The 26,160-nt window shown below is 39.4% G+C and overlaps 1 protein-coding gene across 1 annotated transcript in view; it reads right to left on the reverse strand.

The window, feature by feature from the left end:
• Positions 1-26,160, reverse strand: part of GPC5 (glypican 5) — a 1,172,420-nt gene that overhangs the window by 904,017 nt on the left and 242,243 nt on the right. The window contains exon 4 of the mRNA XM_028526582.2: positions 6,365-6,498. Coding sequence (XP_028382383.1) covers positions 6,365-6,498 — 134 coding nt within the window. The remainder of the gene's footprint in view (positions 1-6,364; positions 6,499-26,160) is intronic.

Below are 26,160 nucleotides of genomic sequence, written 5' to 3' on the forward strand. Positions count from 1 at the left end.
GATGGAGAAAGATGTTAAAATTACAGAAAGTGAGAGTGCTATTGTTAAATGTAATAAAGATGATTAATTAGCATAAAAGACAAACTGAAAAATGCATTTAAAGTTTTAGCAAACATAGAATGGTGCTTATCTCTATTTACAGTGGCTTTCCACTGATCCATTTATAATTTATATTTTGTCACCTAATAGAACAATTATATTAAACTATATAAACTGTTAAATTCTTTTGTTTCATAGTTTTTTAAATAGTTTTAAATTGGTTTAAATTTACAGAAATTAGTTTCTGCAATAAATTTCTCACAGGAATTTCTCAAAGTAAATAAAGAAAAACTAAGAAAAACTGTCATGGATACAATGCTAATTAGTAAACACTGAGTCAGGAAATGTTTTTTTTAATTTTACTTTTGTATGAATTTCAGAAAGCAATGATTTTGTTAATGATTGTATAGATTGATTGAAAATTATTTTTCCTTGTTTACTTTTTTGCAATAAACTTCCATTTTTAATTAATTATAGTAGGAAATCCCAGTAAATCAACAACTCTTCTTTGAAAATTCTATTTTATCTCTATCTGGATAATCACTATATCTACTATACATTACAATGAAAAATTATCTATGGTGAGCATATAAAATGGCAAAAAAAAGATTGTTGAAAAATTGAGTATAATTAGCTTTCATAAAAATTTTGATTGAGGGAGCTTTAACTATATTGTTTTACTCAGGAAAACATGATTTTAAAAAACTTGTTATCTTAACTATAAAATAATAGTGTATATACATGTGCTTATTTATATGTAAGCATATACAAATGTAAATTTTTTCAGATACTGACTACCAAGTAAAGCATAATCCTCAATATCTGGCATACTATCATAATTTATCCTTGAAAAAAAATGTATACTTTATTGTATTATCTCATTTTTTCATCACCCCTCATACTTTTTTCTATCCTTTTATAAATAACCATTCTAAGGTGTTTAATATAAGTACTTTTCTCAAAAAATATACACTGATTTTTATGTATCAGTTTTAATTTATAAAAATGATATTGCACTATTATTCTCACTCTATTTTATACCTTCTCTCTAATTATATTTTATTTCTATAAATATATTTATAAAATATAATAAAAATAAAAATATATTTTATATATTTATGATACAAGTGTAAATATATTTTTGAATATATTTTATATTTTTGATGTAATTGTATTTTCCTTCTGACTGCTTCATAATCTTCCAGTCTCACATTTTACTTTTCCCTTTTGCTTGTGATGAACACGTATCTCAAGCAAATACCTCAAGCACATATCTCTTTCGGCGACCACAAATGCTCAAGAATGCCCCTAGTGGATATGAGAAAAGCTTCCTCCGAGATACATCTCAAGGAGGCAGACAAGTGCACAGAGTGTATATGGTTTACCAGCAAGCTTCTTGCCGGAAGGGCAGTGCCAGTGTCTCATAGGACCGTTTCTGTAGCAATTCCCATCCTAACAACATCCCAGCCATGACAGTGGAGTTCAGTTTGACGTGAGGTCACTGCCAGCAGCCATCTGACGACCAGCTACCTTTAGGAGGAAGCTCTCAAACTGTGGTTGGCAGATGGGAGACTCAGCAAGACTGTGGTCTTTGGCGACTGTATTTAAAATAAATATATAAATAAAGCAGGCAAGGTCCCAGCAGCTAGTACATGAAAACTGGGATAATTTGGCAGAGTTTAATAAGTTAACTCTTTTGAAAGTTGCACTTAGAGTTCTGATCAGTAAGGGAAGCAGCTTCGTCCTGCCCCACACGGCTCCAGTCCTGAAGGGACAGGGAGCCTTCCAGAACTGGATGCAGAGGGGGGCTGGGGAGGGACTTCTGAGAAACTGAGCCCATCCATGGAGGCGCAGCAGGCTTGAGGGGTCCCTGCAAGGAGAGAGCTGGGAGAATAAATGACCAGCCTCACTCCCTGTTCAGCTAGGAAACCCTGTGGATGATCCCCAGTAGCCAAACTCAGCTAGAAGCCCATCCAGGCAGCCTGCCAGGGCAGACAGCACAGAGAAGGCTGAGAGGCCACTGGGGTAAACGGGAGCTTCCCAGCACAGCAGAGAACCAAGGAGGGCTGGACCTGCTGCTGCTGCTGCTGCTGCATGACACGAGCCCCCAAGGCCTCCAGCCCTGATGCACACGGGTCCAGCGTGAGGAAGACAGCACAGCTGCCCTGCAGCTTGGACAGGCTTCACACACACCACTGCCCCAGGAACCAGACGGTGACCCTGCGAGGGTCCAGGAGCTCACAGGAGGGCTGTTTAAAGGCGCACTCAAACCAAGACGTCCATCAACACAGCTGTCTACACCGAGGGCATTTCTGGGCTGTGGCGATTCCTTTTCGCTGAGATAAAAACTGGCCCGCCTCAAAAAATGGGATTCAGAAAAACAGCAAGCTGTCGTGTGGATCCATGTAGAAATTCTAATCCTATCAACAGGCCAACTGGAAAGGAGTTCAAGAACATGGCTACCTATTCAGTGTAATAAACATTTCTTTGTTAGGATCGGTCTATTTATTCAATGTAACTCCAGTTCAAAGTCATGAAAAGGATTTTATTTTATTTTCTTATTTTTTAAAGATTATATTTATTTATTTTTAGAGAGGAAAGGAAGGGAGAGAGAGAGAGAAACATCAATGTGTGGTTGCTGGGGGTCATGGCCTGCAACCCAGGCATGTGCCCTGACTGGGAATCGAACCTGTGACACTTTGGTTCGCAGCCTGCACTCAATCCACTGAGCTACGCCAGCCAGAGCTTATGAAAAGGATTTTAAAGTATATTTTTAAAAATAAATTCCACAAATATCCATGAGAATTTTGAAAAAAGCCAGAGTATATAAATTGACTTAAAGATTTTATAGAATTCTTCAAAGCAAAGGCAACAATAGTAAAACAAGAGAGTATCACCTCTGTGGGGAGTTGCTAGGATTAGGGCCTCTATCAGAACACGAAGAAGGCAGTGCTGGTGGTGACCCTCACACCTCACCGTGTGCCTGGTCTGCGTGCACGGAGGTGGTCGCGGAGATCGGCTGGATTATCATAAACTGAGCCAGAGGGTGACTCCAATCACATGCTTTGTATGTGGCGTCTGCTCTTGGAGTTATTCCAAACGAGTCCTGCCACCAGCTCTCTAGCTAATAATCTGGCCGGTGCTTTTACATCTTTACCAATCAGTACAGACCTCTAGGAATATTTCATCTTCAGCCTCCGAGAACTCCTACACTGTTAGACCTCAGGGTGAGTCTCCCGCTGCATGACAGAGAGAGGCCTTGATCTCTGCAGACACCATGCTGATACCATATCGATCACGCCCTCCCAGACGCCTTAGACATGTTCATGCCTCCGGTGGGGAAAACACTGATATTTCTAGCATTTGACAATTCAGCAGGGTTTCTAAATGTCTGGTAGTCTGGATTTTATTGGGATATTCTTCTAAGGTAAAAGGCAAATTTCTCCACTTAAGATAATGTAGCACTCAGCCCTGGCTGGTATGACTCAGTAGGTTGCAGCATCATCCCGTACACTGAAAGGTCATGGGTTCAATTCCCAGTCAGAACACAAGCCTAGGTTTCAAGTTAGGTCTTCAGTTGGGGTGCATAGGAGAGGCAACAGACCAATGTTTCTCTCTCACATCGATCTCTCTCTTCCTCTCTCTCTCCCTCCCTTCCCCTCTCTCTAAAATCAATAAGCATGTCCTCAGGCGAGGATTAAAAACAAGATGACCTGCCGCTCCTGAAGTGACGGCACACTTTGCACTGGTGTGCTGATCTAACGCACACATAAAGTAGCCCCAAAGAGCTTCTGTGTGAAACTCTCTGTGGTTTGATTTTTGAAGCTGCCCTGACATTTAGTCCAGATGACCCAGCTCATCTGCTCAGTGATGCCTGAAGCGATATAGATGCTGTGTAGAAACACTTAGAAAACTCAGTGCAGACATCCAGGGCTTTGGAGCAAAGCCATTCCTCCTTTTGCTAAAAACTGTTCTTGTTCTTTGGTTAGTTGGTTGGTGGGTGGGTTGGTTGGTTGGTTGGGTGATTGGTTGACCAGTTGGTTGGTTTGCAACTGGGTGCTGATAGGAACTACACACTTGACCAGGAGCTAGCAAGTAACTCTGCTCCCGGAGGTATCCGTAAGGAACTAAGTGCTAAATGGTCTTCCATGCTCTAAGATGAGGGGTGTGTAGAAGGAATATATCACTGAGTGGAAGTGATCTATTGGAAATCAGCCTTACGTAGGTGGAAAAATCACAAGTAAGATGCATGGAAAGAAGCCCAGGCTGGCTCAGCACCTACTTCTACATTCCCCCTCCTACTGCAATTGAAATGGATGACCTCATGGGGAATGATTCAATGATGAAGGATAAGTAACATTCAGGTCTAGTGTATAAAGAGGTCTGCACAATTTTTAGGCACCAAGCAAAAAATATACTGCCCCAGCAATTAGGCTCCATTCAGGAGTGGCAATAAAAAAAATCCATAAACATGAAATGGTTAAGTGGGTTCACTTGCAATATCCCTGGTTACTCACTCCGTGCGGCATCACTTTGTGTGATGGATATATCCTGATCTGGGGGCAACGGCTAATGGGAACTGGCAGGTCAAGGGCATAGAAATCATGAGTTTGCAAGATTGGTGACAAGGCAGTCTATTAAAAGGCCCGAATACTTATACAACTTTCCACTCATATGAGCCCCTCATTGTTTCTGAGACAATTTGTAACATTTCACCGGGCACTGGCTTAGTTGTGCTAGTGAATAAATCATGTGAAGTGTTGGGTTTTGTTTTGGTTTTCCAATAATTGGTTTATTTTGGTGGTGAAACCGACATGACTCTTAAGAACTTAAGATCTTCCATAGCTGGATTTTACTATTAAAACCACCCTAGCCAAAGCATGCTAATTTCTCAAAGACAAGAAATGATTGTTGATCACTATGATGAGAGAGAAGGGGACTAAACAGTAATAGAAAAAATACAATGAAGATTAACTTAGTAAAAAAGAAAAAGAATAGCTACTTTGCATGTAAAATGCTCAATCTCTTATGCTGTAGCAAGTAGCCAGCAATAGCCCAGGCCTTTGTCCCACTGTGAGCCCGCCTAAGGAGAGGACGAGGTAGTCAGGAGCGCTGTCCCAAAAGGAAAGAGACAAATTTTCCTTACAGAGAATAAAGCTAGGTAAAACACCGAATTCTCAATAAGGTATTATAAGAAATTATTCTTTGAGTTAATCATTGAATATAAAACTATGAATTTCAGTTCAATTCAAACACGTACTAAGAATCTAGTATTTTCCAGGGTATACACTGGTCCGCTGAATACAAAAATAAATAAAATAATAGTGTCTTCCAGTTTTAAGAGTTTATCAGTAACTTCCAATTGTTAAGCAAAGGGACCCAAATGAAGGCTTTGATTTAACACATGCAATAATGATGGGCAAGTGGTAGAAATGGGAGTTAGGAAAGCAAGCTACTCAATGTTAACTCATTTTGAATCAACAGTCAGCCATTTTCAGCATTCCAGGGAAAAAGTATGAAAACTTATTTATATCAACCTTTTTTTTTTTAACAGAGTCTTAACCTCTAGTAATATTCATCACATTATTTACATGTATACTCTTTTTGGTCTTAGATTGTCCTATGTAGTATCCGCTAGCTACACAGAACTTAGATGACATTAATTCAAATTAAATAAAATAAAAAATGCATGCCTCAGTCACACTAGCTATACTTTAAGTTTTTTATTTTGTTGTGATAAGAACACTTACCATGACTTATACCCTATTAACAAACTTACTATTACAGGATTGTTGACCACGAGGAGGAGGAAATGGGGAGTAACTAATCCATGGGCACAAAGGTTCAGTTCAGCAAAAGGAATCAGCCCTAGAGATGTGCAGTGCCACAATGTAAGTGCACAGTGATCACATGTGATGAGGGCCTGCTGCGGACCCAAAGATGGGGAGCAGGATGACAGCTAACGGGGGTGGTGGCAGTTAGGGGGTGGAAGGAAAAAGGAGAAAGGACTCATGGTCATGGACAACAGTGTGGTGATTGTGGGGGAGGGGAGGAAAGGGAACTAAATGGTAATGGAAAAAATATATAATATAGATTAAACTTAAAAAAAGAAAAAGAAAATACTCCTTTCACAGAAACTTTCACTGAGCTATCTTCCTACTTAATGGCATAAGAAGGAACCAGCGAATTTTAAAGGTAATTAAAGTTTCTCTTTTGTTTCTCCAATAGGATTATTTTGTTCTGCTTAACTGAATGCATTCTATTCTGTTGTAAAATGAATGGCTTACTTTCTCTTCTCTTTCTGGTTGTAAAACAAATGTCTTACTTTCTTCGGTTGGCAAGTGTCTCTTCGCCATGTCTTGCGGAGATCTTCATTCCAAGCTTCTCTTTGCTCCCGTCGAAAGAACAAGGGGGGCTTTGTGTGGGTGTTCTCATTGGATGGCCACACATCTTATTTACCTTTGAAACAGAAAATATTAGAAGAGAGTTAGAAGCAATGCCCCAGTCGTTCATGGGAATGTAACGTTTGCTAGAGTAAAAACAATCACACATTCTTCTTTGGTCCTCTTTGTTAATCTTTAATGCCTATAAGGTCTGTCTGTGTTCCACATGGGGGAGTCAAAGTACCTGTGCAAAATGACAGCTGAGACAAATGAATGCTATGTACATTTAAATCGTTTGTGTGTAAACATGCAAAGTGCATGAATACAAATGCATATGCAAAACCGGTCAGAGAGCTATATTAATAAACTAACCTGCTTGTATAAATCAGACACTTAAACAAGGTGGATATTATTGATGGCTTATATTCACATATATGACTAACCACATATTTGTCTGACTTTTTAAGTGAAAAAAATGCTGTTGAATATGTGCTCCAATTCTAAATTAGTTCTAAGGGTAGTTTTTTTTTTTTTTTTTCCCAAGGTCATTTCTTAGAAATGACTGAATAAGTTTATATGACAATCTGATTTTGTAATAGTTCTAAATCTTATTCCTCAATCTGGTTTGATTTTAAGGGTATTATTATAATCTTTTAAAAAATTATTTATCCAAAAGGAAAATTCATTGTATATTTAATACTTATCTAATAAAGATCTTTGTATAATTCACAACATTGTCGTTGAAAACTGAAGTCATTAGTGGGACACATTACCATGTAAAGCATTAAGAAGACTCACGGATATCTTATTCACTTAAAGAGGCAGAGTAGTATAATTGGAAATACATTGCTTGGAAATCAGAAGAGTTTGGTTCTTATCCTAATGTTTCCTCCTTAAGGACTAAAATCTTAAATACAGTGCAGGACTTCTTTGAACTCGACTCCCTCATGGGTAAAATGAAAGTTTTAGAGTAAGTTATATCAAAGATCCTTAGAGTTCTAAAATCCTTTGCTTTTTCCATGCAGTAAGCATTAAAATCTTATGCACCAATTCATTTATTTAACCCATATTTACTTTGCTTCTAGTATTGGCAAAGAGCATATATTAGATACCATAAGAGACAGAAGATGAGAAACTAAATTTTCTCATCTTACAATTCAGACAGAAAGAAAAAAAAGTTCCTCCCAAACATCAACATGCAAGTTGTGTGTATCAAAACCCTGGGGCGCACCAGGTGTGGCGGAGATGTAGACGCAGGTGGGGTCACTTCTAGGTCAGGGGGATGGGTGAGCAAGGAAGTCAGGAAGCACGGCTGTGGGAAAGACCGCTCCGCTGGGAGAAGACTTGAAGCAGCTGTTGGGCCTGAGTATGCTGAGGTTTATTTCAATTCAGCCAAATTGTAAATGCACAAGTATGTATTGCACCTCTATTCTGTTAGGTGCTGGAGATACAAATCCACGTGAATAAGGTATGACTGGTGTACACAGTTAAGAGCAAGCCAGACAAGTAAAACAGCCATTGGAATACAATGTGACAGGAGCAGCCAAAGAAATACACAGAAGTAGCACTGTACACTTAGAAAGTAGATGAACTATTTGAGGGGATCGGGAGAGAGCTTCAGAAGGGCATGTCTATGTCTAAACAGCAGGTTAAAGGATGAATTAGGAGTTTCTCAAGTAGACAAAGCAGAGACGTGATTGGAAGAGAGCAGAAAAGCAAAGAGAGGCACACAACAGATTAGCATGTTCACATGGAACAAAAGTATATAATGAAAGGAAGTGGTACAAGAAGTAAGCCATTAACATGCTGTAACATGTATGATAACAGTTGTTAACCAGACTTATTTTGGTGATCATGCTGCAATGCATACAAATATCAAAGCATTATGTTGTACACCTGAAACTAATAGACTGTTAGATGTCAATTACACCTCAATTTTTTTAAGCCATAATATGAGTTAGCTACCAAGCTAAAAAAAAATTTTTGCATCAGTGAATGGAGAACCAGCAAAAGATTCCAAGCAGGACAGTAGTAGCCTAAGATTTCCACGAGAGGAACACCTTCATGGGAGTAGCGTGCATGGAAGGGGAGCAAAGAAGGCCCTGCAGCAAACACCGGAAAACCGCCAGGCCCGCAGTCAGCGGCAGGAGAGGTGAGAAGGAAGGGGCAGGCATGAGGGGTGCGCGGAGGAAGAGACGGTTGTACGGAGACTGACTAGATATATCATGTTGTCAGAACAATGAATGACGATGAACGGCCGGAGAAACTCCTGAGAGGTGAGTGCAAGAAAACATAAGGCTGATGCAGAAAATGAATAAAAATGTGGCCTGCCTGGAAAGAAGGGCGCATGAAGGATAATGGTAACAGAAGATTATGTTCCAGTGGTGGGTGGAAGTAGGATCTCGGAGAGCTGTAAACAGCAGGGTAAGGAGTTTCATTTACACAGGAATCAGTATAAAGGACACATGGACAGAAACTGGGGGTGGGGGTGGAAGTGGGAGGGATGTGGGGAGGGCTGGGTGGGTGGGCTGGGATGGGAGTAAAAGCTAGAAATTGTACTGCAACAACAATTAAAATAATTTTTTTAAAAAGTATAAAATTGAATTTCATTCTGCTTTCAGTTTACCTTTTTCTGATCATACATAGGATTGAATACCACTCATATTTTTACTAATCATATGTATTTTCTCTTCTATAAAATACTGTCTCATATATTTTTATTTTTTATTTTACGTTATCATTTTCATATTGATTTGTAGCACTTCTTTATATATCTTTACTGGAAATATCTTCCTCTGGTTTGTAACTTGTGTTTTCAATCTCAATAAAATAGCATTTTAATTTACAGGAAAAAAGGAAGTTTTATTTATCCGACAGAAGCCTCTGCTGGCTGTTGAATAGAAAAGCAAACACCCGAGCTGGTATTTAGCGAATGAACCTGACAGCATTTTATAAGTTTGAACGAGAGAGAGAGACCTATTAAAGGCAGGAAGATTATTAACAGGCCCCTAAAGAAGTCCTCAGGAAAGAAAGTTTTCTGCTGAACTGCAGTGGCGGCCCTGTCCATGAAGAGGCGGACTCGAGAGTTCCATGCACAGAGAAGAGCAGTGAGTCCAAGAGAGCCAGACCCAGAACACCAACACCACCAAGTGCTGACGAGGACGCGATGCAGTGGGGACTCACACTCACTGCTGGTGGGAACGGAAAATGGTGTAGAGCCACTCTGGAGACAGTGTGGCTGTTTCTTACAAAAAACACAAACACACAAACAAACAGAAAACCCTCTTACCGTATGGCCCAGCACTCCTACTCCTCAGTATTTACAGGAGCTGAAAACTGGTGACACACAAAAACCTGCACACAGAGGTTTACAGCAGCCTTGGCCATAACTTCCAAACCCTGAATGTACCTGAGCTGTCATTCAGCTGGTGAATGGATACACCGTGGTACATCAAGACAACAGAATATTATCCGGTGATAAAAAGAAATGAATTATCAGGCTGTGAGAAGACATAAAGGAAACTTTAGCCCTGGCTGGAGTAGCTCAGTGGATTGAGCTACGTGGGCTGCAAACCAAAGCGTCGAAGGTTCGATTCCCAGTCAGGGCACATGCCTGGGTTGCAGGCCACAGCCCCCAGCAACCACACATTGATGTTTCTCTCTCTCTCTTTCTCCCTCCCTTCCCCTCTCTAAAAATAAACAAATAAAATCTTTAGAAATATTTATAAAAAATAAATAAAAAGAAAAAAGAAAACTTTAATACCTATTACTAGGTACAACATGCTAAGCTGAAAAGTCTACATATTGTATTTTGCCAACTATATGACATTCTGAACAAGGCAAAACTATGGAGATAGTAAAAGGTCAATTGTTGCTATGAGTTGGGTCAGGGAGAAATGAGTAAGCAGCACACAGAGGAATTGTGGGGCTGTGAAACTATTCTGTAAGATACTGTTATGGGGTATACATGTCATACATTTATCCAAACCCATAGAATGCACACCACCAAAAGTGAGCGAGGGACTGTGAGTGACAATGACATGACAATGTCGGTTCACCAATCATAACAAGTGTATCACTATGGTAGAGGATATTGCTAATGGCGGAGGGCTATGCAAGTGTGGAAGCAAAGTCTAGATGGGACATCTTTGTACCTTCAGCTCAATTTTGATGGGAATCTAAAATGGCTCTAAAAAAAAATAAAGTCTGTTTTCAAAAAGAAACTCAGCAGGGCTTAGCAAATTACTGAAAGTGAGAAGTTAGGGAAGTGTAAGGCCAAGGTGTTAAAAGGCTCAAAGCGAATGTCTAAGGACTAAAGCTGAAAAGTAATGATAGTAGACTGTAACTATATTAGCGAGGTGCTAAAATATTCACACAAAAAAGGAGGAAAATATCTTCATTGTCAACAACTTTGAGTAACAAGGACCAAGGGAAGATGATGTAAGTTGACGGTGGAAATGTCAAGGGTACGATTGTTCAGCAAAGCTGCAGGATGTTTGGAAATGAAAGGAGTAAAATTAAAATGCTGAGATCACGGTCCAATGTGACTAGCCCTGGGCTCGAGGCAAGTTACCAGACTTCCTTGAATCCCAGTTTTCTCATCCTTGAGGCCTGCGAGAATAAAACCACTTTGCACTTCCGAGTTAGGGGAAAGCTTACTTCCCTGGAACCCTCCCGTGCTGGACCTATGACCCTCTTCTCTGCTATTAATGTTTCCCAGGACGGTGGATGCAGAGCTGAGAGTACCAGCCCACAAGATCTTTATTTCCTTATCACCTTGGTGACTTTCTCTTACAAATGCACAAGGAAATGTACAAGCCACAGAGTAATGCACTACCTTTGATTCTACCCAAAGGTGCAAGCGTACAGAGCAGATTCTGATGAACACAAATACATTTCAAAGCCCATGCGTTTGTTGACTTGCTCTCAGGGAGCTCCACTTCACACTGCACTGCAAGGGGATGGAAAACCATCTGTTCCCAGCACATTAGCCTCGCACCTTAGCTCCCCTGAGGGGAGCCGGCCCGATTTGGGTGGCACATTTTAATAACTAGCACCTTCTTGCTATTGATAAAACCCTCACACTTAACTTTGACAGTTTTTCATCTTTGATTTATACTGCAATTTCCTCCCTTTTCTCCTCCCTGGTCTCAATCGCTCTTCCCTGCAATCAGTCTGAAGTGTCTTGGAAAAAAAAACTGTTTTCCTACCTAATCCTTACCTACTCCTGTTATAAGTTCCATCTTTGGCTTCCCACTGATTTTCAAGTCACGGTCTCACCTTGAAGTGACTCTTTCAGTGGCTCCCAACTCCTGTCACTTCTCCCACTCTGATCATGTATTTGTTTCAACAACTTCTCGTCACTTAGCGCACTAAAGGATAAACTTCTCCTAGAGCCCCTGGGTGTCTCTGCTCACTCAGTGTAATTCAGAACTTCAAATACTGAAAGCATTTCGCCAATAATCTGAAAACACATTGTAAAGAACGTTTGTTTATTCTCACTAAAATCCCAGAAGCACAAGCTCCATTTCCTTGGTAGCGGTCTTTTTAAATGTGTACTAGTAATTGAAACTGAAAAGAACAAATGTTGAAATAATTGAAAAGCAGCAAATGTGAAGCTACTATGAGGGTTTATTAAGCAATAAGAGGATGAGGCAAAGGTAGAGTTTACATCACTGTATATGTAGATTATTTTTTTTGCAGGCCACAGTTAAAATGCTTAGTGTCAAAATGAGAGGTGATTAAAGGAAATTTCATAAGGAATGACTCTTCAAGTACTCTTGTGGAAAATAATACAGATATTACTACTAAAAATAGGTAAAAGTGAGAGACAGGGTAGTTTTCGTTCAAATGTGTCATGCTCCATTATATTAAAAGCTACTCTTAAACTATCTGAAGAAAACATACTGTTGGCAGTTTTTCCAGTTATAACAACAAACAAGTTTATTTCCATTCTCTTACCGAGTTCCCTATGATTCTCAAAAACAATTTGCAAAAGACCTGGCTGGTGTCAGGGTGAAATCTGTAACCAGAAATCAGAATAAGACTAACTTTTCCAGACACAAATGAAATCCACTGTCTTAGCTTTATTCCAGTGAGAACTTAGGAAAGCAGATTGGGCCAGATCACAGGTAAGGGGCACGGAAGTGCCAAGTTCAGGAAGTTCACACGTCATTTGGCAGATTATGCAACGCACTTAGTCATGATTAGTAAGCAAAGGAGGGGCACTATCAGAGCCGTGTTTTAGGAAGAAGACCCTGTAGACGAGGCGGCATTTCCCATGGGTAAGACAAGAGAATATTAGAATGAACTCAAAAAGAACACATGAAATCAGAGGGCAAGGGAAGGGGAAAGCTCTATTACAGGGGAATGAATTTGGCTACTGGTTGATTCACTATAAGAGGTAAGAAAGACAAAGAATTTAAGCTGTTGGCAGTTTTTAATCTGGTAACCAGGGTGAGTAAAGACCCAGAAACTGATATGTGGAAGACAGACGGTAGAATAAGAATACTGTTTTGGTTTATCTGGTCCTTAGATCTCATTTAGAGCTTTGAATTGGAGGCAATGCTAAAAGTAACTCTGAATGACGGATTGGAGATAAAAAGAATCTCCAATAGAATGATCTGCATAAAGCCAATAATTATAACCCTGAAAATGGAGGAAGTTACAACATGTATACAGGATAAAAAGATCAGAAAAAGAATCTTTCAGAGTCAGGAGAAGAACTCAGATAATACAAAAAGAAAAGGAGGAAAAAAAAGGAAGACAAGAAGGAAGGAATAAAGGAAGAAAAAACAAAGAAAGAAGAGAGGGAGGGAGGGAGGGAAGGAGGATTTTAGATTAATGCAACTGGAAGTTGTATTAATATAGAAGATATCTGAAGACTGAAACAGAAAAATATCTTTCCTAAGACTGCATGTAGGCAGTGGCAGAATTTATTTACTTTTGAATAATACTCTCTTCTTTTAGGCTTATCAGTGGTCTGACTATGCATATACTCATATTTATTGTGAGGGACTCACATTATATGTAATACCTGGCCCCTAAGTGTCAGACATGAATAGAATAACTTGGGTTGAAAATGATCCAGATATAGACAACAGAACCCCATTTTCCTTATGGGTGTGGGAGTGGACGAGAGCAAACATGGCGGTTCTTGCCTTCAGGATTCCAGGGAACCAACAGAGATGGGGAGGAAATAAAGACAGGAATACTGGACACCTTGATTTATGGCCTGGTTTTAGGAGGAAAATCAGAATAGCTGATTTATGAAGACACTTTTCCCGTGGTACACATCCCTCAAGTTCTAATTTCGTGAGATAGCAATGTAAGATTTTCCTCTCTTCTACAAAATCCAGCTAACATTGTAAAAAAGCATATTTGGTAACTCCCTCACCTACAAGCTATCACAACAAAATAATTTAGTCTGATGAAACACCTGACTAACAGAATTGGAGAAGCAAAGTTATATCAGGTTTAATTTTAAATTTTACAATCAAGTTATGTTATATATTCTTGAATGTATGAATCCTTAATGTTTTCTCAAAAATATTAATTTTCAATATAAAAATGCTACTGATTTGTAGTCGCACCCAAATCCATGGTTCAAATTAAAACCTTTCTAATCCACATAGATATTTAAAGCCAAATATTAAAATACTTAGGAATGAGTGATATTTTGGTATCAAATATCCTTTAAAAGTTGTTACCATTTTTAAGATTTATTTTTAGATAGGAGGGGAGAAAGAGAGAGGGAAATATCGATGTGTGGTTACCTCTCATGTGTTCCCCACTGGGGACCCGGCCTTCACCCCAAGCATGTGCCCTGGTTTGGGAATCGAACCTGTGGCCCTTTGGTTTGCAGGCCGGTGCTCAATCCACTAAGCCGCACCAGCCAGGGCCCAAATTTCAATATTACACTCTTCAGTGCTTTTCATTTGGGAGGCAACTGATAAATATTAGCTGTAGTGATTATATTAACTGCCTGTTGACTCCCTGTGATGGCTAATTTTATATGTCACCTCGATAGGTCTCAAGGTATCCAGATGACACATTATTTCTGCGTGTGTCAGGGAAGGTGCTTCCAGATCAGATGAGCACTGGAACCAGTGGACTCAGCAGACAGTGAGTGGCCGTCATCTGAGCCATTGAAGACTGGAATAGAAGAAAAGATGGAGGAAAGAGGAATTCTCACCGTCAGCCCCCCACCATCCTTACAGCTTAAACTGGAACATGTCATCTCATCCTCTCCTGCTCTCAAAACGGAGACCCCCACCATCAGTACCCCGGGTTCTTGGGCCTTTGAACTCACACTGAATTACACAGCTGGCAATCTGGAGTCTCCAGCTTGCAAAGAGCAGACTGTGGGACTGCTCAGCCTCCATAATCATGTGAACCGACTCCTCATAATCAATGTCTTTATATACCGATGTCAATGCAGATATATCGATGATATATCTCTTATTAGTTCTGTTTCTCTGGAGAACACTGACAAATACGATGCCCAAATCAGGCATGTTGTTAACATCATAAATAGTCTTTTCTGTAGCTTAATTCTACTTTGATACATGAATTAAAGGACTATAATTATATGCAATTAATAAAAGGAGAAAGTAGATATGAAAACTCATAAAAATTATTAAAATCCTGTTATTTTCCCTTATATTAGCAAATACATTAATCTTCATCATATATCATTGTGTTTTGATTTAAAAAATACATGTCTTTTAATTCTATAGATACATATCATAGTGTCCCCCTATATCATAATAAAAACTAAACCTTTGAATCAGGTAGATTCTGCCCAAAATGTGATCTTAGTATATTTGTCAATATAATACGACATATACTTCAATGAAATTATAAAAACCTTCTGAATGAATATGGATAAACTTAAAGAAATGAATTAAACAAATAAATAATATTAATTGAACAAAAATAATAATATAATGAAATTATATGATCAAAGATGAAATCCAGCAAAATTGAACTTTAAAGAGCTATTATAAAATATATTCTATTTTGTTTTTGAAATTTTTACATTTATTGATTTTAAGGAGAGAGAGGAAGGGAGGGAAGAAGGGAAGGTGGGGGAAGTAGAGAGAAAGCAAGAGAGAGAGAGGGAGAGAGACATCAATTCTGTTCTTCCATGCATCCATGTACTCATTGTTTGCTTCTTATATGTGCCTGACCAGGGATGGAACCCACACCCTTGGTGTATCAGGATGATGCTCAAACTAACTGAGCTACCCGACCAGGAAAAATATATTCTATTTTCCTAAAAATTTCCATTAGTGATCCAGATGCTCCCCTATCCAAAGTTACTTTTGGTGAGAAAAATCAGTGTCATAATCAGTAGAATTCTGGCATAGTGATAGTATATTATAATAAAAGCTTTTGCTACATTTGTATTAAGGAAGGTGATAAAAAAATAAGTGATTTCAGAATATCATACCCTAAAACTATGGAGCAACCACCACTGAAGTAAGATGCCAGCTACTTACAAAAGTTCAAGGCACAAATAATTCTGTAGTCAACCATGGAAAAAATATAAAAGTTATAACCAGAACAGCACTTTTAAAACACTAGTATGTTCTTGTGTTGCAACAAGGAATATAGTATGTTGTAAATTATTAAGGCTGTATGAAGCCCTGCCTTTAAATATAAGTTACCCATAGGAGAATTCTAAATTTGTACAAGGTGCCCAGTTCCTGGGGAAAAAAGCAAATAAAACAAAGTTAAAGTTGAATAAAGGAGAAAACACCTACTGTTTCCACCTTGCAAGGGCTAGAGATATGTTTACTCTATAGTTAGCAAAGAGTGATAAGACTCTTTCTATAAAATTGATTTTAGAGGTAAGGGAGAGAAAAAAAAGCATTTATTTGTTGCCCTGGCTGGTATGGCTCAGTGGATTGAGTGCCGGCCTGCAAACCAAAGGGTCACTGGTTCCATTCCCAATCAGGGCTCATGCCTGGGTTGCAGGCCAGGTCCCCAATAGGGGGCTTGCGAGAGCGTGACCACACATTGATGTTTCTCTCCCTTTCTTTCTCCCTCCTTTCCTCTCTCTCTAAAAATAAATGAAATCTTAAAAAGAAAACACTAATTCATTGTTCCACTTATTTATGCATTCATTGGTTAATTCTTATATGTGCCCTGACAGGACATTGAACTTGCAACCTTAATGTATTGGGACAACACTCTAACCAACTGAGCTACCAGGCCAGGGCCAAATAAGGTTGATTTTTTTCTTTCTTTATTTTTAAGATTTTATTTATATATTTTTAGAGAGAAGGGGAGGGAGGGTGAGAGGGAGAGGAACATCATTGAATGATTGCCTCTCTCATTCCCCCTACTGGGAGGCTGGTCTACAACCCAGGCATGTGACCTGACTAGGAATGGAACCAGCGACCCTTTGGTTTGCAGGCCTGCCCTCGGTCCACTGAGCCACACCAGCCAGGACAGATGGATTCTTTTCAAAAAGTGTTTACTTGGAGCCACAGCATGTCTGGTCTTGGGAGACTGGCTTCTCTCTGTTTTTCCTTTAATTTCCCAGAAGTCGCCCCTTCACATGGATTTGTGTAGCTCTCTTCATAAAGGCTGTCACTCTAACTCATATTTCAAAATAAAAGAAGAGGGGGAGGAAAGGAGGACAGGGAGAAGCAGAATGATAAAACGGCCTTGCATCGGCCCACTGCGAGCTAATTCAACCACCAGAGGGAGCTTCTGCATTTCAGTCCTGTTCACAATCATTAATGAAACTTATTAGTGCATTTAACATCATTTACTTCAGGACTCTCAGAGAAAAATCCAACTTGAAGGCCGAACTGAAAAACGTTTAGATACACAAACTCTCATAAATAGCCAGTTTTATTTTATTTAATGTAAAACTACTAGACTGATGGCTGCAGTGACAATGGGATCAAATGAGAAAAGGAAAACAACCCAGAATTGAGGACTCGTTAATTGATTTTTAGTTGTCTTATAGTCAGAAATAGGAGGCGACTGCCTACTGGCCAAGGCAATTGACTATTTCCCCTCGTTCTTTTTCTGTCCTTCCCCCGCTTTCTTCCATTCCCCCCTCCCCCTTTCCCTCCTGCCTTCTGCAATTTTACTTCTTTCCTTCCTTCTTATCTTCCTTATTTCCAATTATAGGGGGACACATTAGTTTAGAAAGTTCCCAGGGCTAAAAGTCAAAATGTGTTATTTTATTTCTTGTTTAACTGCGGATTGAAATGTCAATCAATAAATTGAGCGCCTGCAGTTTGAAGTGCACGATTCTAAGATGTGGGAATACAGCAATGGGCCGGCTCTCAACATACTCACATTCTATCAGGGGAAACTAAAAATAGAACATGAAATAGATTACTTTGTGTCTTGAAGAATGTTATGCAGTTAAAAATAGATAACTGACAGAGTCGTGGGGAGAAATGGGCATTTTTTGAGGATGGATTAAATATAACCCCTGAAAGAACCAGTGGATTTGAGAATGATTTCCGGTACTTTTAGGCAGAAGCATCTGGGTGAACAGAATTGTCATTATGGGAACCAGAGAAGAATGGATTTGGCGAGCAAGATAAAGTCTCTTCTGAAATGCCCAGCTTTCTATGACTATTACCCACCTAGGAGCAGCTGTCCAGTAGGTGGTAAGTTATCCAAGCTGAAAACTCAAGGACAAGCACCTGTACCTGGAATGCACTTGGAATGAGTGTAGATGGAGGAGGGCGCTGAGGACTCACCTGGGCACTCCAACATTTATACGTGGTGACAGGGAGAAGGTGGAAAAGATTCTGAGAAGTTTTTGGAGAAGAATCCCATGAGAGTGAACTGTCTCAAATTGCAAATGAAAAGGTTTTTTTTAAATTTTTTAATTATTTCTCTATGCAGTATCTTTGTTTTCTTTTCTAATTTTAATTTTTTATTTAATTTATTGAGGGAACATTGCTCAATACAATGATATAGGTTTCAAAGGTACATCTCTAGGGTACAGGATCTGTATATTGCACTGTGTGCCCGCCACCCAAGGTCAAATCACCTTCCATGGCCACGTATGTGCCCCCTTTGCCCTTTACTGCCTCTCCACCCCTTCCCTCTGGTAACCACCACACTATCGTCTGTGTCTGTGAGTTTCAGTTTTATGTCCTCCTGTGAGCAAAATCATATGCTTCTTAGCTTTTTCTGACTGACCTCTTTCCGTTAGCATAATATTCTGAAGGCTGTTCATTAAGAGGGTTTTTTTAAAAAGAGAAAATGACATCCACAGTGACTGACACTCATGGAAGATACAGATAAAAGTCATGTTGTGAGGAATAAGACTTGTGAAAGTGTAGTTTACATGGAGAAGTGTGGCAAACAGCACGTGATTGCTGGGAGTATAAGAGATCAAAACAATTAAGAAAGCAAAGACTGAAATGCACAAATCTTTCACAGAGTGTTGTAGGAGAGGAGAGAAAATTTATGGGGCAGAGCCTAGGGAAGGCGTGGAGTCTGGTAAGCTTTGTTTTGTTTTGTTTTGTTCTATGACAGTAGCTATTAAAACATGATTACATGGTTAATGGTAGAGACCCTGTTTCAGATCATTTGATCTAAGAGCATTCTATTCTAAAACAAGTGAGCTATTTTTCAAAGGGTGTGAGTGCCACCATGGAGACATGATATTTAAACAAGTAACCTGAGTTTGGGATGCCTTTACTTCTGCAGTTGTACATACTGATGAGATTTAAGTTCACATGCATTGGAGAAGCTAGATCCTGGTAAGGTGAGAACGAATGGAAATATATCTATATAGATATATCTATATATCTATATATCTATATAGATAGATATAGATATATAGATATAGATAGATATATAGATATCGGTATAGGGATATATATATATATATATTGAAGGTCTATGTACCTTGAAGGGATATATATATTTTCCCTTTGAAGGATTAATATTTTATATATAATCTTGAGAGTAAATATGTTGAACATTCTCAGGAGATGAAATGATCTTGGGATTAGAAACACAGGAGTAAATGTGCGGGGCCACTAGGAAATGACCGCCGTGAGACGCAGGGACTGCAGAGCTCAGAGACGGTGCAAGTACTGGTGGTGGGGCTGGGCAGGCAGGAGTAGAGAGAGGGTCAGATAACCACATGTGCAGGCAGGACTATTATCCCTGGACAACCCAAGAGTCTCGGATCCCCAATGGCCATGATGTAAAAGGGGGAGCAAAGCATAATGGAGCCGCCCCTGGCCATCAGACGATATATCTTTAACGACAGGGGAGTTGAAGGGTTACGGCAGCTCGCAGCACCTGAGGAGGCTGGTCACACCACCAGCCACGCTATCCGACTTTAAGCAAATAATCTATAAACCCTGTTCATCTTTTGACTTAGGAACATGGACACTTCACAGCGCAGCAGCAGGATTTTATAAAAATCTCCATATGTAGGGATTGTTTTTCTCTCTTAACTATGCAAAGAAAGTTTTTATTGATTAAGGCAATAAAATCTAGACCTGAAAGACATTTGCCAAGTCTCTAATTTCTTGTCTTTAAGGGATTGGTCATCTAGTTAGATAGGGAGGATTTCCAGTGATAAAAATAAATGGATAAATAAAGTTAACTTGAATGAAATTGAAGTAATCTCTCAGTGCGGTGTAAGCTATGTGTCAAAAGAATGTTATAAGCAGTAAGTTGCATAGAAGCCTGGAGAAAAATCACTGGGAACCAGACCAGGGGAGATCTTAGACAAACCCTGAAACTTTAGTAAAACAGGAAAAATGAAAGAGAGAAATCCTAGCCTGAGGCTAATGGGAGGGAGATGGAATAGAATTCTAAGCAGTAGATAGTAACTTGGTTATGCTAGGCAATGTTTGATTCAGTTATGTTTTTCAATATGGTCTCTGGAGGGGGGAGTACAATTTCCTTATGTGATCATTGAACTTTGTGACATTTTAAACCCCTTGAGTTAGTCTGATATTCCACAAACTCATGGGCTCTGCCATGAAGAGAAAGGGGCCACCCAGCCCGTACAGCCTCCATATTCAGGTCGTGTGAAACCACAGGGAAGGAAAGAGAAGCAATCTGAAATCAGGGTTAAGAATGGGGGCTCTGGTCCTGGCTGGCATAGCTCAGTGGATTGAGCATGGGCTGCAAACCAAAGTGTTGCAGGTTCGATTCCCAGTCAGGGTACATGCCTGGATTGCAGGCCATGACCCCCAGCAACCGTACATTGATGTTTCTCTCTCTCCCTCTATCTCCTTCCCTTCCCTCTCTAAAAATAAATAAATACAATCTTTAACAAAAAAAGAATGGGAGCTCTGAAAGGTCAAGTACTATCCCTACAGACACAAAATCAAATCCTGACCATTTCAGTCATCAAAGGGAATAAGAAGCCTACCTTGTAAAAGTAAACATTTTCAAAGTAGTGATTAGATGAAAATTTAAAAGAAGAATAAGTGAAGATGGCTGTATTTTCCCCACTTTTTCAAAGCTGAAGATGTCTGAAGATGCCCAGAAATGACATCAGGTGGAGGTTTCACACATTCAAACAACACGATTCTTCTTTCATCGGGTCCCACATTTTCTTGTTTTCATTTCTCTCCTGTGCTGCAAACCCTACCACCCGGGAGAGAGCTTGCATCAGCCACTCCTTGGAAACGTGCAAGAAGTTCCTTGCTGACATTCTTCCCAACGCTCTCCCACCTGAAATCCTGCCGTTCACCTCCCAGATTAACACTCCTAAAGCACAGGTCCCACCCACGATGCTTCTCTGATTCAAAGCCTTCTTGGTTCATTTCCGAATGAGTACAAAATAAAGTGTTTCGTGTGGATTTACAGAGGAATCTTGAAATTTCTCAGCATTCCACTTTAAAACACTGTGTGCTTCAGACACACTATGTTACTCACAGGGTCCAGAGTTGCCCCTGTACTTTTCAGTCTTCGTACTTATTTTCTTTTCTGCTTGCATGTTACCATCTTGAAAAGCTCAGTTAAAAATATCCCCTGTGAAATTAAGTCAGCCTTGATCTCTCAACGTGACGTGATTTAGCAAACGGGCAATCATTTGGTTTGTACGTCTCAATAGGGTTTTTCCTGAAGCAGTTTGGAGCGGACAGGAGGAAGTGTGTTGCTTGGCTGTGTTTGTGGTTGTTCCTAATAACTATCAAAGCCACCTCCGCCCCCAACAAAGCTAACATACATTTATGCAAATAATGTTTCTTCTCGACCACATCATTTGCTAGACATGATCAAATGACTATTCCAGAGACAATTTGAATGCCCTATTCCATACAGTACTCAAAGGAGAGCATTGTGTCTGCCTGCTTACCACTCTATGGAACTGCAGTTTTTTCTGTTTTTTCATTTTCACGTCTACTGACCTGTAATGAACATCCCATGTAACATTCTCGTGTAAAAAAATAGCATCATCAGAAAACTGTTAGGAAGGTACGTCACAGAGACACTTCAGACTGGGAAAGTGATTTCAACATATTTAAGACACAAATGCTAATTATGCAGAATAGTTGAAAAAATCAAATGGCCTGATGGCAAAAAAGTAAATGGACAAAGAATACAAATTTCTAAGTCACATAAAAGGTACAAATGGCAAAAGAATATATATGAAAACTGATCAACCTCAGAAATTAACTATAAATTTAAAAATACAATTTTCCTTTACCCGACCAGAAAACATTTGAAAGTGTCGAATACTGGCAAAAAAAAGTATGGGGAAGAAGTTGACCTCTTACATTCTCTACAAGCCAGCAATTCTACTTCAGTATATCTCACCTAAAGAAACAACTACACTTAAGGACAAGGAAGCATGTAAAAGGATATTGGATAAATCATTTATTTTTAATAATGAAAAATTAGAAATTAGTATCCATCATTTTTAATGACTGCATAGTCATAGCATGTTATGATCTGAAATAGTATATACTGTTAAAAGGAAAATATTAAAACAGATTATGAGTAAAAACAATCTGAAAAATAAATAAAATATGTATGCCATTCAAATTAAAACACCACATATTTTTATTGTTACATTCATTTATGAATATAAATGGAATCCGGAAGGATTCACAACCCATTCCTAGTGGTGGATACTACCAGAGAAGGGAAAGCAAATTGGTGAAATCTAACCTTCTATAAGATTCGCCTCAATTTTACAAACACATACGAACAGAGACACACACATTTTATTTTTTTTCTGTCTGGATTTTCTAAAGAAAAACATATTGTATACATCTCTGAAAAACTTTTTTTGGTCACTGAAATGTTATTTATTTAATGAATATACCCAGAAGTCAACAGCAACATACAAATTCTAAGTCTATGTTTCCTCACTTATGTATGTGCACACAGAATACAGACACACACACACACTCATATAATATGCCATGAATGGGATCACATCATGATGCTAAGTTCTGTGAAATGCCATAGATTTTTCTACTATTTTTCTTGCTCCTCCAACTCCCACTCTCCCTGTTACATCCATTCTCATGTTTTCCTCCCCAGATAATCAATTATAGCAAACCATTAAGCATTTGTTCTATGTCCTTTTAATAAAAACACATTTGCACATATTTACATACATAAGTGTATTTATAAACATAAGGATATTCTATAAGAATTTAATACTTTGTAAAGTACAATTATATGTGTTTCTATTCCTTTCATTTTCTCAACCCATAATATCACATAAAAATTTCTTTCATATCAATTGGTGCAGTTTAAATTCATTATCTGTGAAGCATACATAATCCTGCATGGTGTGGTTCTACCCAAATTTATTCAACATTACCCCATTATTGGATATTTATTTGTCTCCAGTGTTGTGGTTAGAATATCGCTGAAAATATGAACATCTCTATACTTTGGCTTTGAATATTATTAATCATATCATTTTTATACAATAGTCTCAAGAGGTTGGAATGTTGGGTCCAAATCTGTAAAAGAACTCCAGGGTAGCTGAGGATAGAGGGTAGTTTCTGGTAAGAGATGTTTAAAAGTCACACATACAGAGTCTTGACTCATTCAAAAGAGATTTGTCAAGTCTCTCATTGGAGGGCATTATAGCCTGAGAAAATGTGGTCACAGCTGAGTTTTCCAAATGTTATTCCAGTGACCCTGCAGATGAGATGACGTGGGGAGGAAGGTGGAAGGATTGACTGAGATTAGAATAACAAGAATCCAGCAGCCTGCAATCACCCAAACAAGATACAGAGGAGAGACCCAAGGACATGTGAGATATATTTTATGCATGAAATCAATAGGAATCAGAACTGGAAATTTGGTGGGAGGTAAAGAAGGCATCAAGGATGATTCCTAAGGTTCTAAGTGGGTGTACTGAGCCAGAGGACACCAAGAGTAACCAGCGTTGGGGGAGATGCGAAGATGAGAGTTCGGTTCCAGATGTGTGGGTTTTGAAAAGTTTTGGGCATTCTGAGAGAGTATGTCAAGTAGAAACTCTGTATGTCTGACTGGTGCTCAGAGGTTTTCTTGGGCAGATACAAATAAGGTGGTAACTTAATCTGAGAAATCAATTTCTAGCAGGCTGATATCACAAGGGTCCCCACTGTGACTGTAGGAATAAATCACCTAAAAGAACACTAATGAACTTCAGAAAGCATTTGTTAAAACTTGCTTAGGTGAGCCCTGGCTGGTGTACCTCAGTGGACTGAGCATGTGCCTGAGAACCAAAGGGTCACTGGTTCAATTCCCAGCCAGAGCACATGCCTGAGTTGCGGGTCAGGTCCCCAGTAGGGAGCACATAAGAGGCAACCACACATTGATTTTTTTCTTCCTCTGTTTCTCCCTCCCTTCACTTTTGTTCATGAAAATAAATAAAATCTTAAAAAACATTTTAAACTTTTTTAGATGAACCATGAAGCTTCTGTAAACCAGAAAGGTGTCTGTGGAATGTCAAGGGCATCTAGGTTGACAGTCTGCCTCAGTATGCTCCAGCCCCTGAGCAGCTCTGGTGGCCTTCATACCAAACTAGCATGTGAAATGGAGGAACCCAAATGCCCAATGACTGTCTACCTGGACTGAAAATTGGAAAGCGGAAGGAATGGTACAGGCCCACTCCCCAAACTAGGTAAAACAGATTATATGCACTTTGACCAAGATTTGCTTTCCATGCTTATTACTTCTGTTTTGCCTTTATTTCTACTAATCTCATTTGATAAATGGCATTTTTTGACTGGCCCTAAGATAAATGTAGATATAATGTTAATAATGCCAGAGTATTTATCTGCATAATAGTTTAAATGGAAGCATTTTGTGCGTTCATTAAAAGAATCATAGATCATCACAACTGTCTTGCTGTGCTCCCGTGGGAGACATGAAATGGTAGTAATTTTAGGTTCTGTGAAAAATTATAAATGCCTGAAATGAACCCTAATTCCGTGCATTAATCAAGAGGCTTCTACCGTGAAGTCAGGGAGTCATTTCAGTTCAACAAACATTGTCAGACACCTTGCCAGGCACCGGGGAGGTAAAACACGAAAAAGATCCAGCACGTTTTCAGACAAGCTCCCAGTTTTGGGCCTGAGGTACAGATAGTAGACGGATATTCAAGCCCCCACGGAGTGAGGGGAATGGGTGACATAGTTTACGTAATCTGGAACATGAACTCAAGGGAGGAGGGGTCAGGGAAAGGAAAATGATACTGATAAGGGAGATCTAACCACGTCATGGCCCAGAGGACCATTGACATCACACTGAGGAATTTGGATTTTTTTCATAGAGACACAAATAAGGCAAAGGTGGAGCAGAACAATCAGTTTGGAGACAGTTCCGATAGCCTGGGCAATGCAGGCAGCCAGATTACTGTAGATGCATCAAGGAGCTCATAGGTCCTCAAGACTTAGACTGTAGGGTTACCATGGTGAGCATGACAGACAGGCTCTGCCACCTGGCACATACAGTTCCATATAAAATGTGCACAAAGAATTCAGTAGCTGCACATAATCAAAATGCTGTAAAGGAAAAGGTATGGCATGACTGTATATATATGACAATATTAGCTAACCTTTTCTATAGGGCCAGGGGATGCTTCCCAGAGTGAGTAATATCTAAGATGAGACCAACATAAAGATCAGCAATGGACTTGGCTAAATAAAGATTTGGGGTGGGGGGCACAGTTGAGAAATAGCTTCCTTTCCAAAAAAAGAAAATGTATTTGACAAGGGTCAAGAGGGAAGACTGGATGCTGAGAGAATCAAGGACACTCCCGCATGGCCAGAGCAAAGAATTATTAAAGTGACGTGAGTAGTAAAGGCCAGACGTGCAAAGCTCTGAAGATTAATACAAAGGCATTTAGATTTCGTTCTAAGGTCAATAGGAAGCCAAGGCATGATTTTTAGCACAGTGGGTCTTGTAACTCGGGAAGATCATTCTGACCTCTGTGTGGAGAACAGAGCAGACTTGCTAGTGGTTATGAAAAGTGAGCCGCTCTACGTCAGGATCCAGCAGGACAGCTGCTTACCTGGTTGGTATGTACTGGCTGCCTAGCAGTGCCTGGTTCACTATTGCCAGCGCTCAATACAGGCTCATAAATGTGTAAATGCATGAGACTGGCTACCTGTTTATTTTTACCTGACCAGGAAACATCCTGAATGAGCAAAACAGTTTTTCAAGGTACAAAAGTTAATATCTGTGAGGGGAAAAACACCTTTAATATACGGGGGCAAATCTTTCTCTGAAGGGCCTTGCAACATGGTTGATAAAATATCTCTAAAAG

Source organism: Phyllostomus discolor, chromosome 11 (genome assembly GCF_004126475.2).
Source record: "Phyllostomus discolor isolate MPI-MPIP mPhyDis1 chromosome 11, mPhyDis1.pri.v3, whole genome shotgun sequence".
In the NCBI taxonomy this organism is placed as follows: Eukaryota; Metazoa; Chordata; class Mammalia; order Chiroptera; family Phyllostomidae; genus Phyllostomus; species Phyllostomus discolor.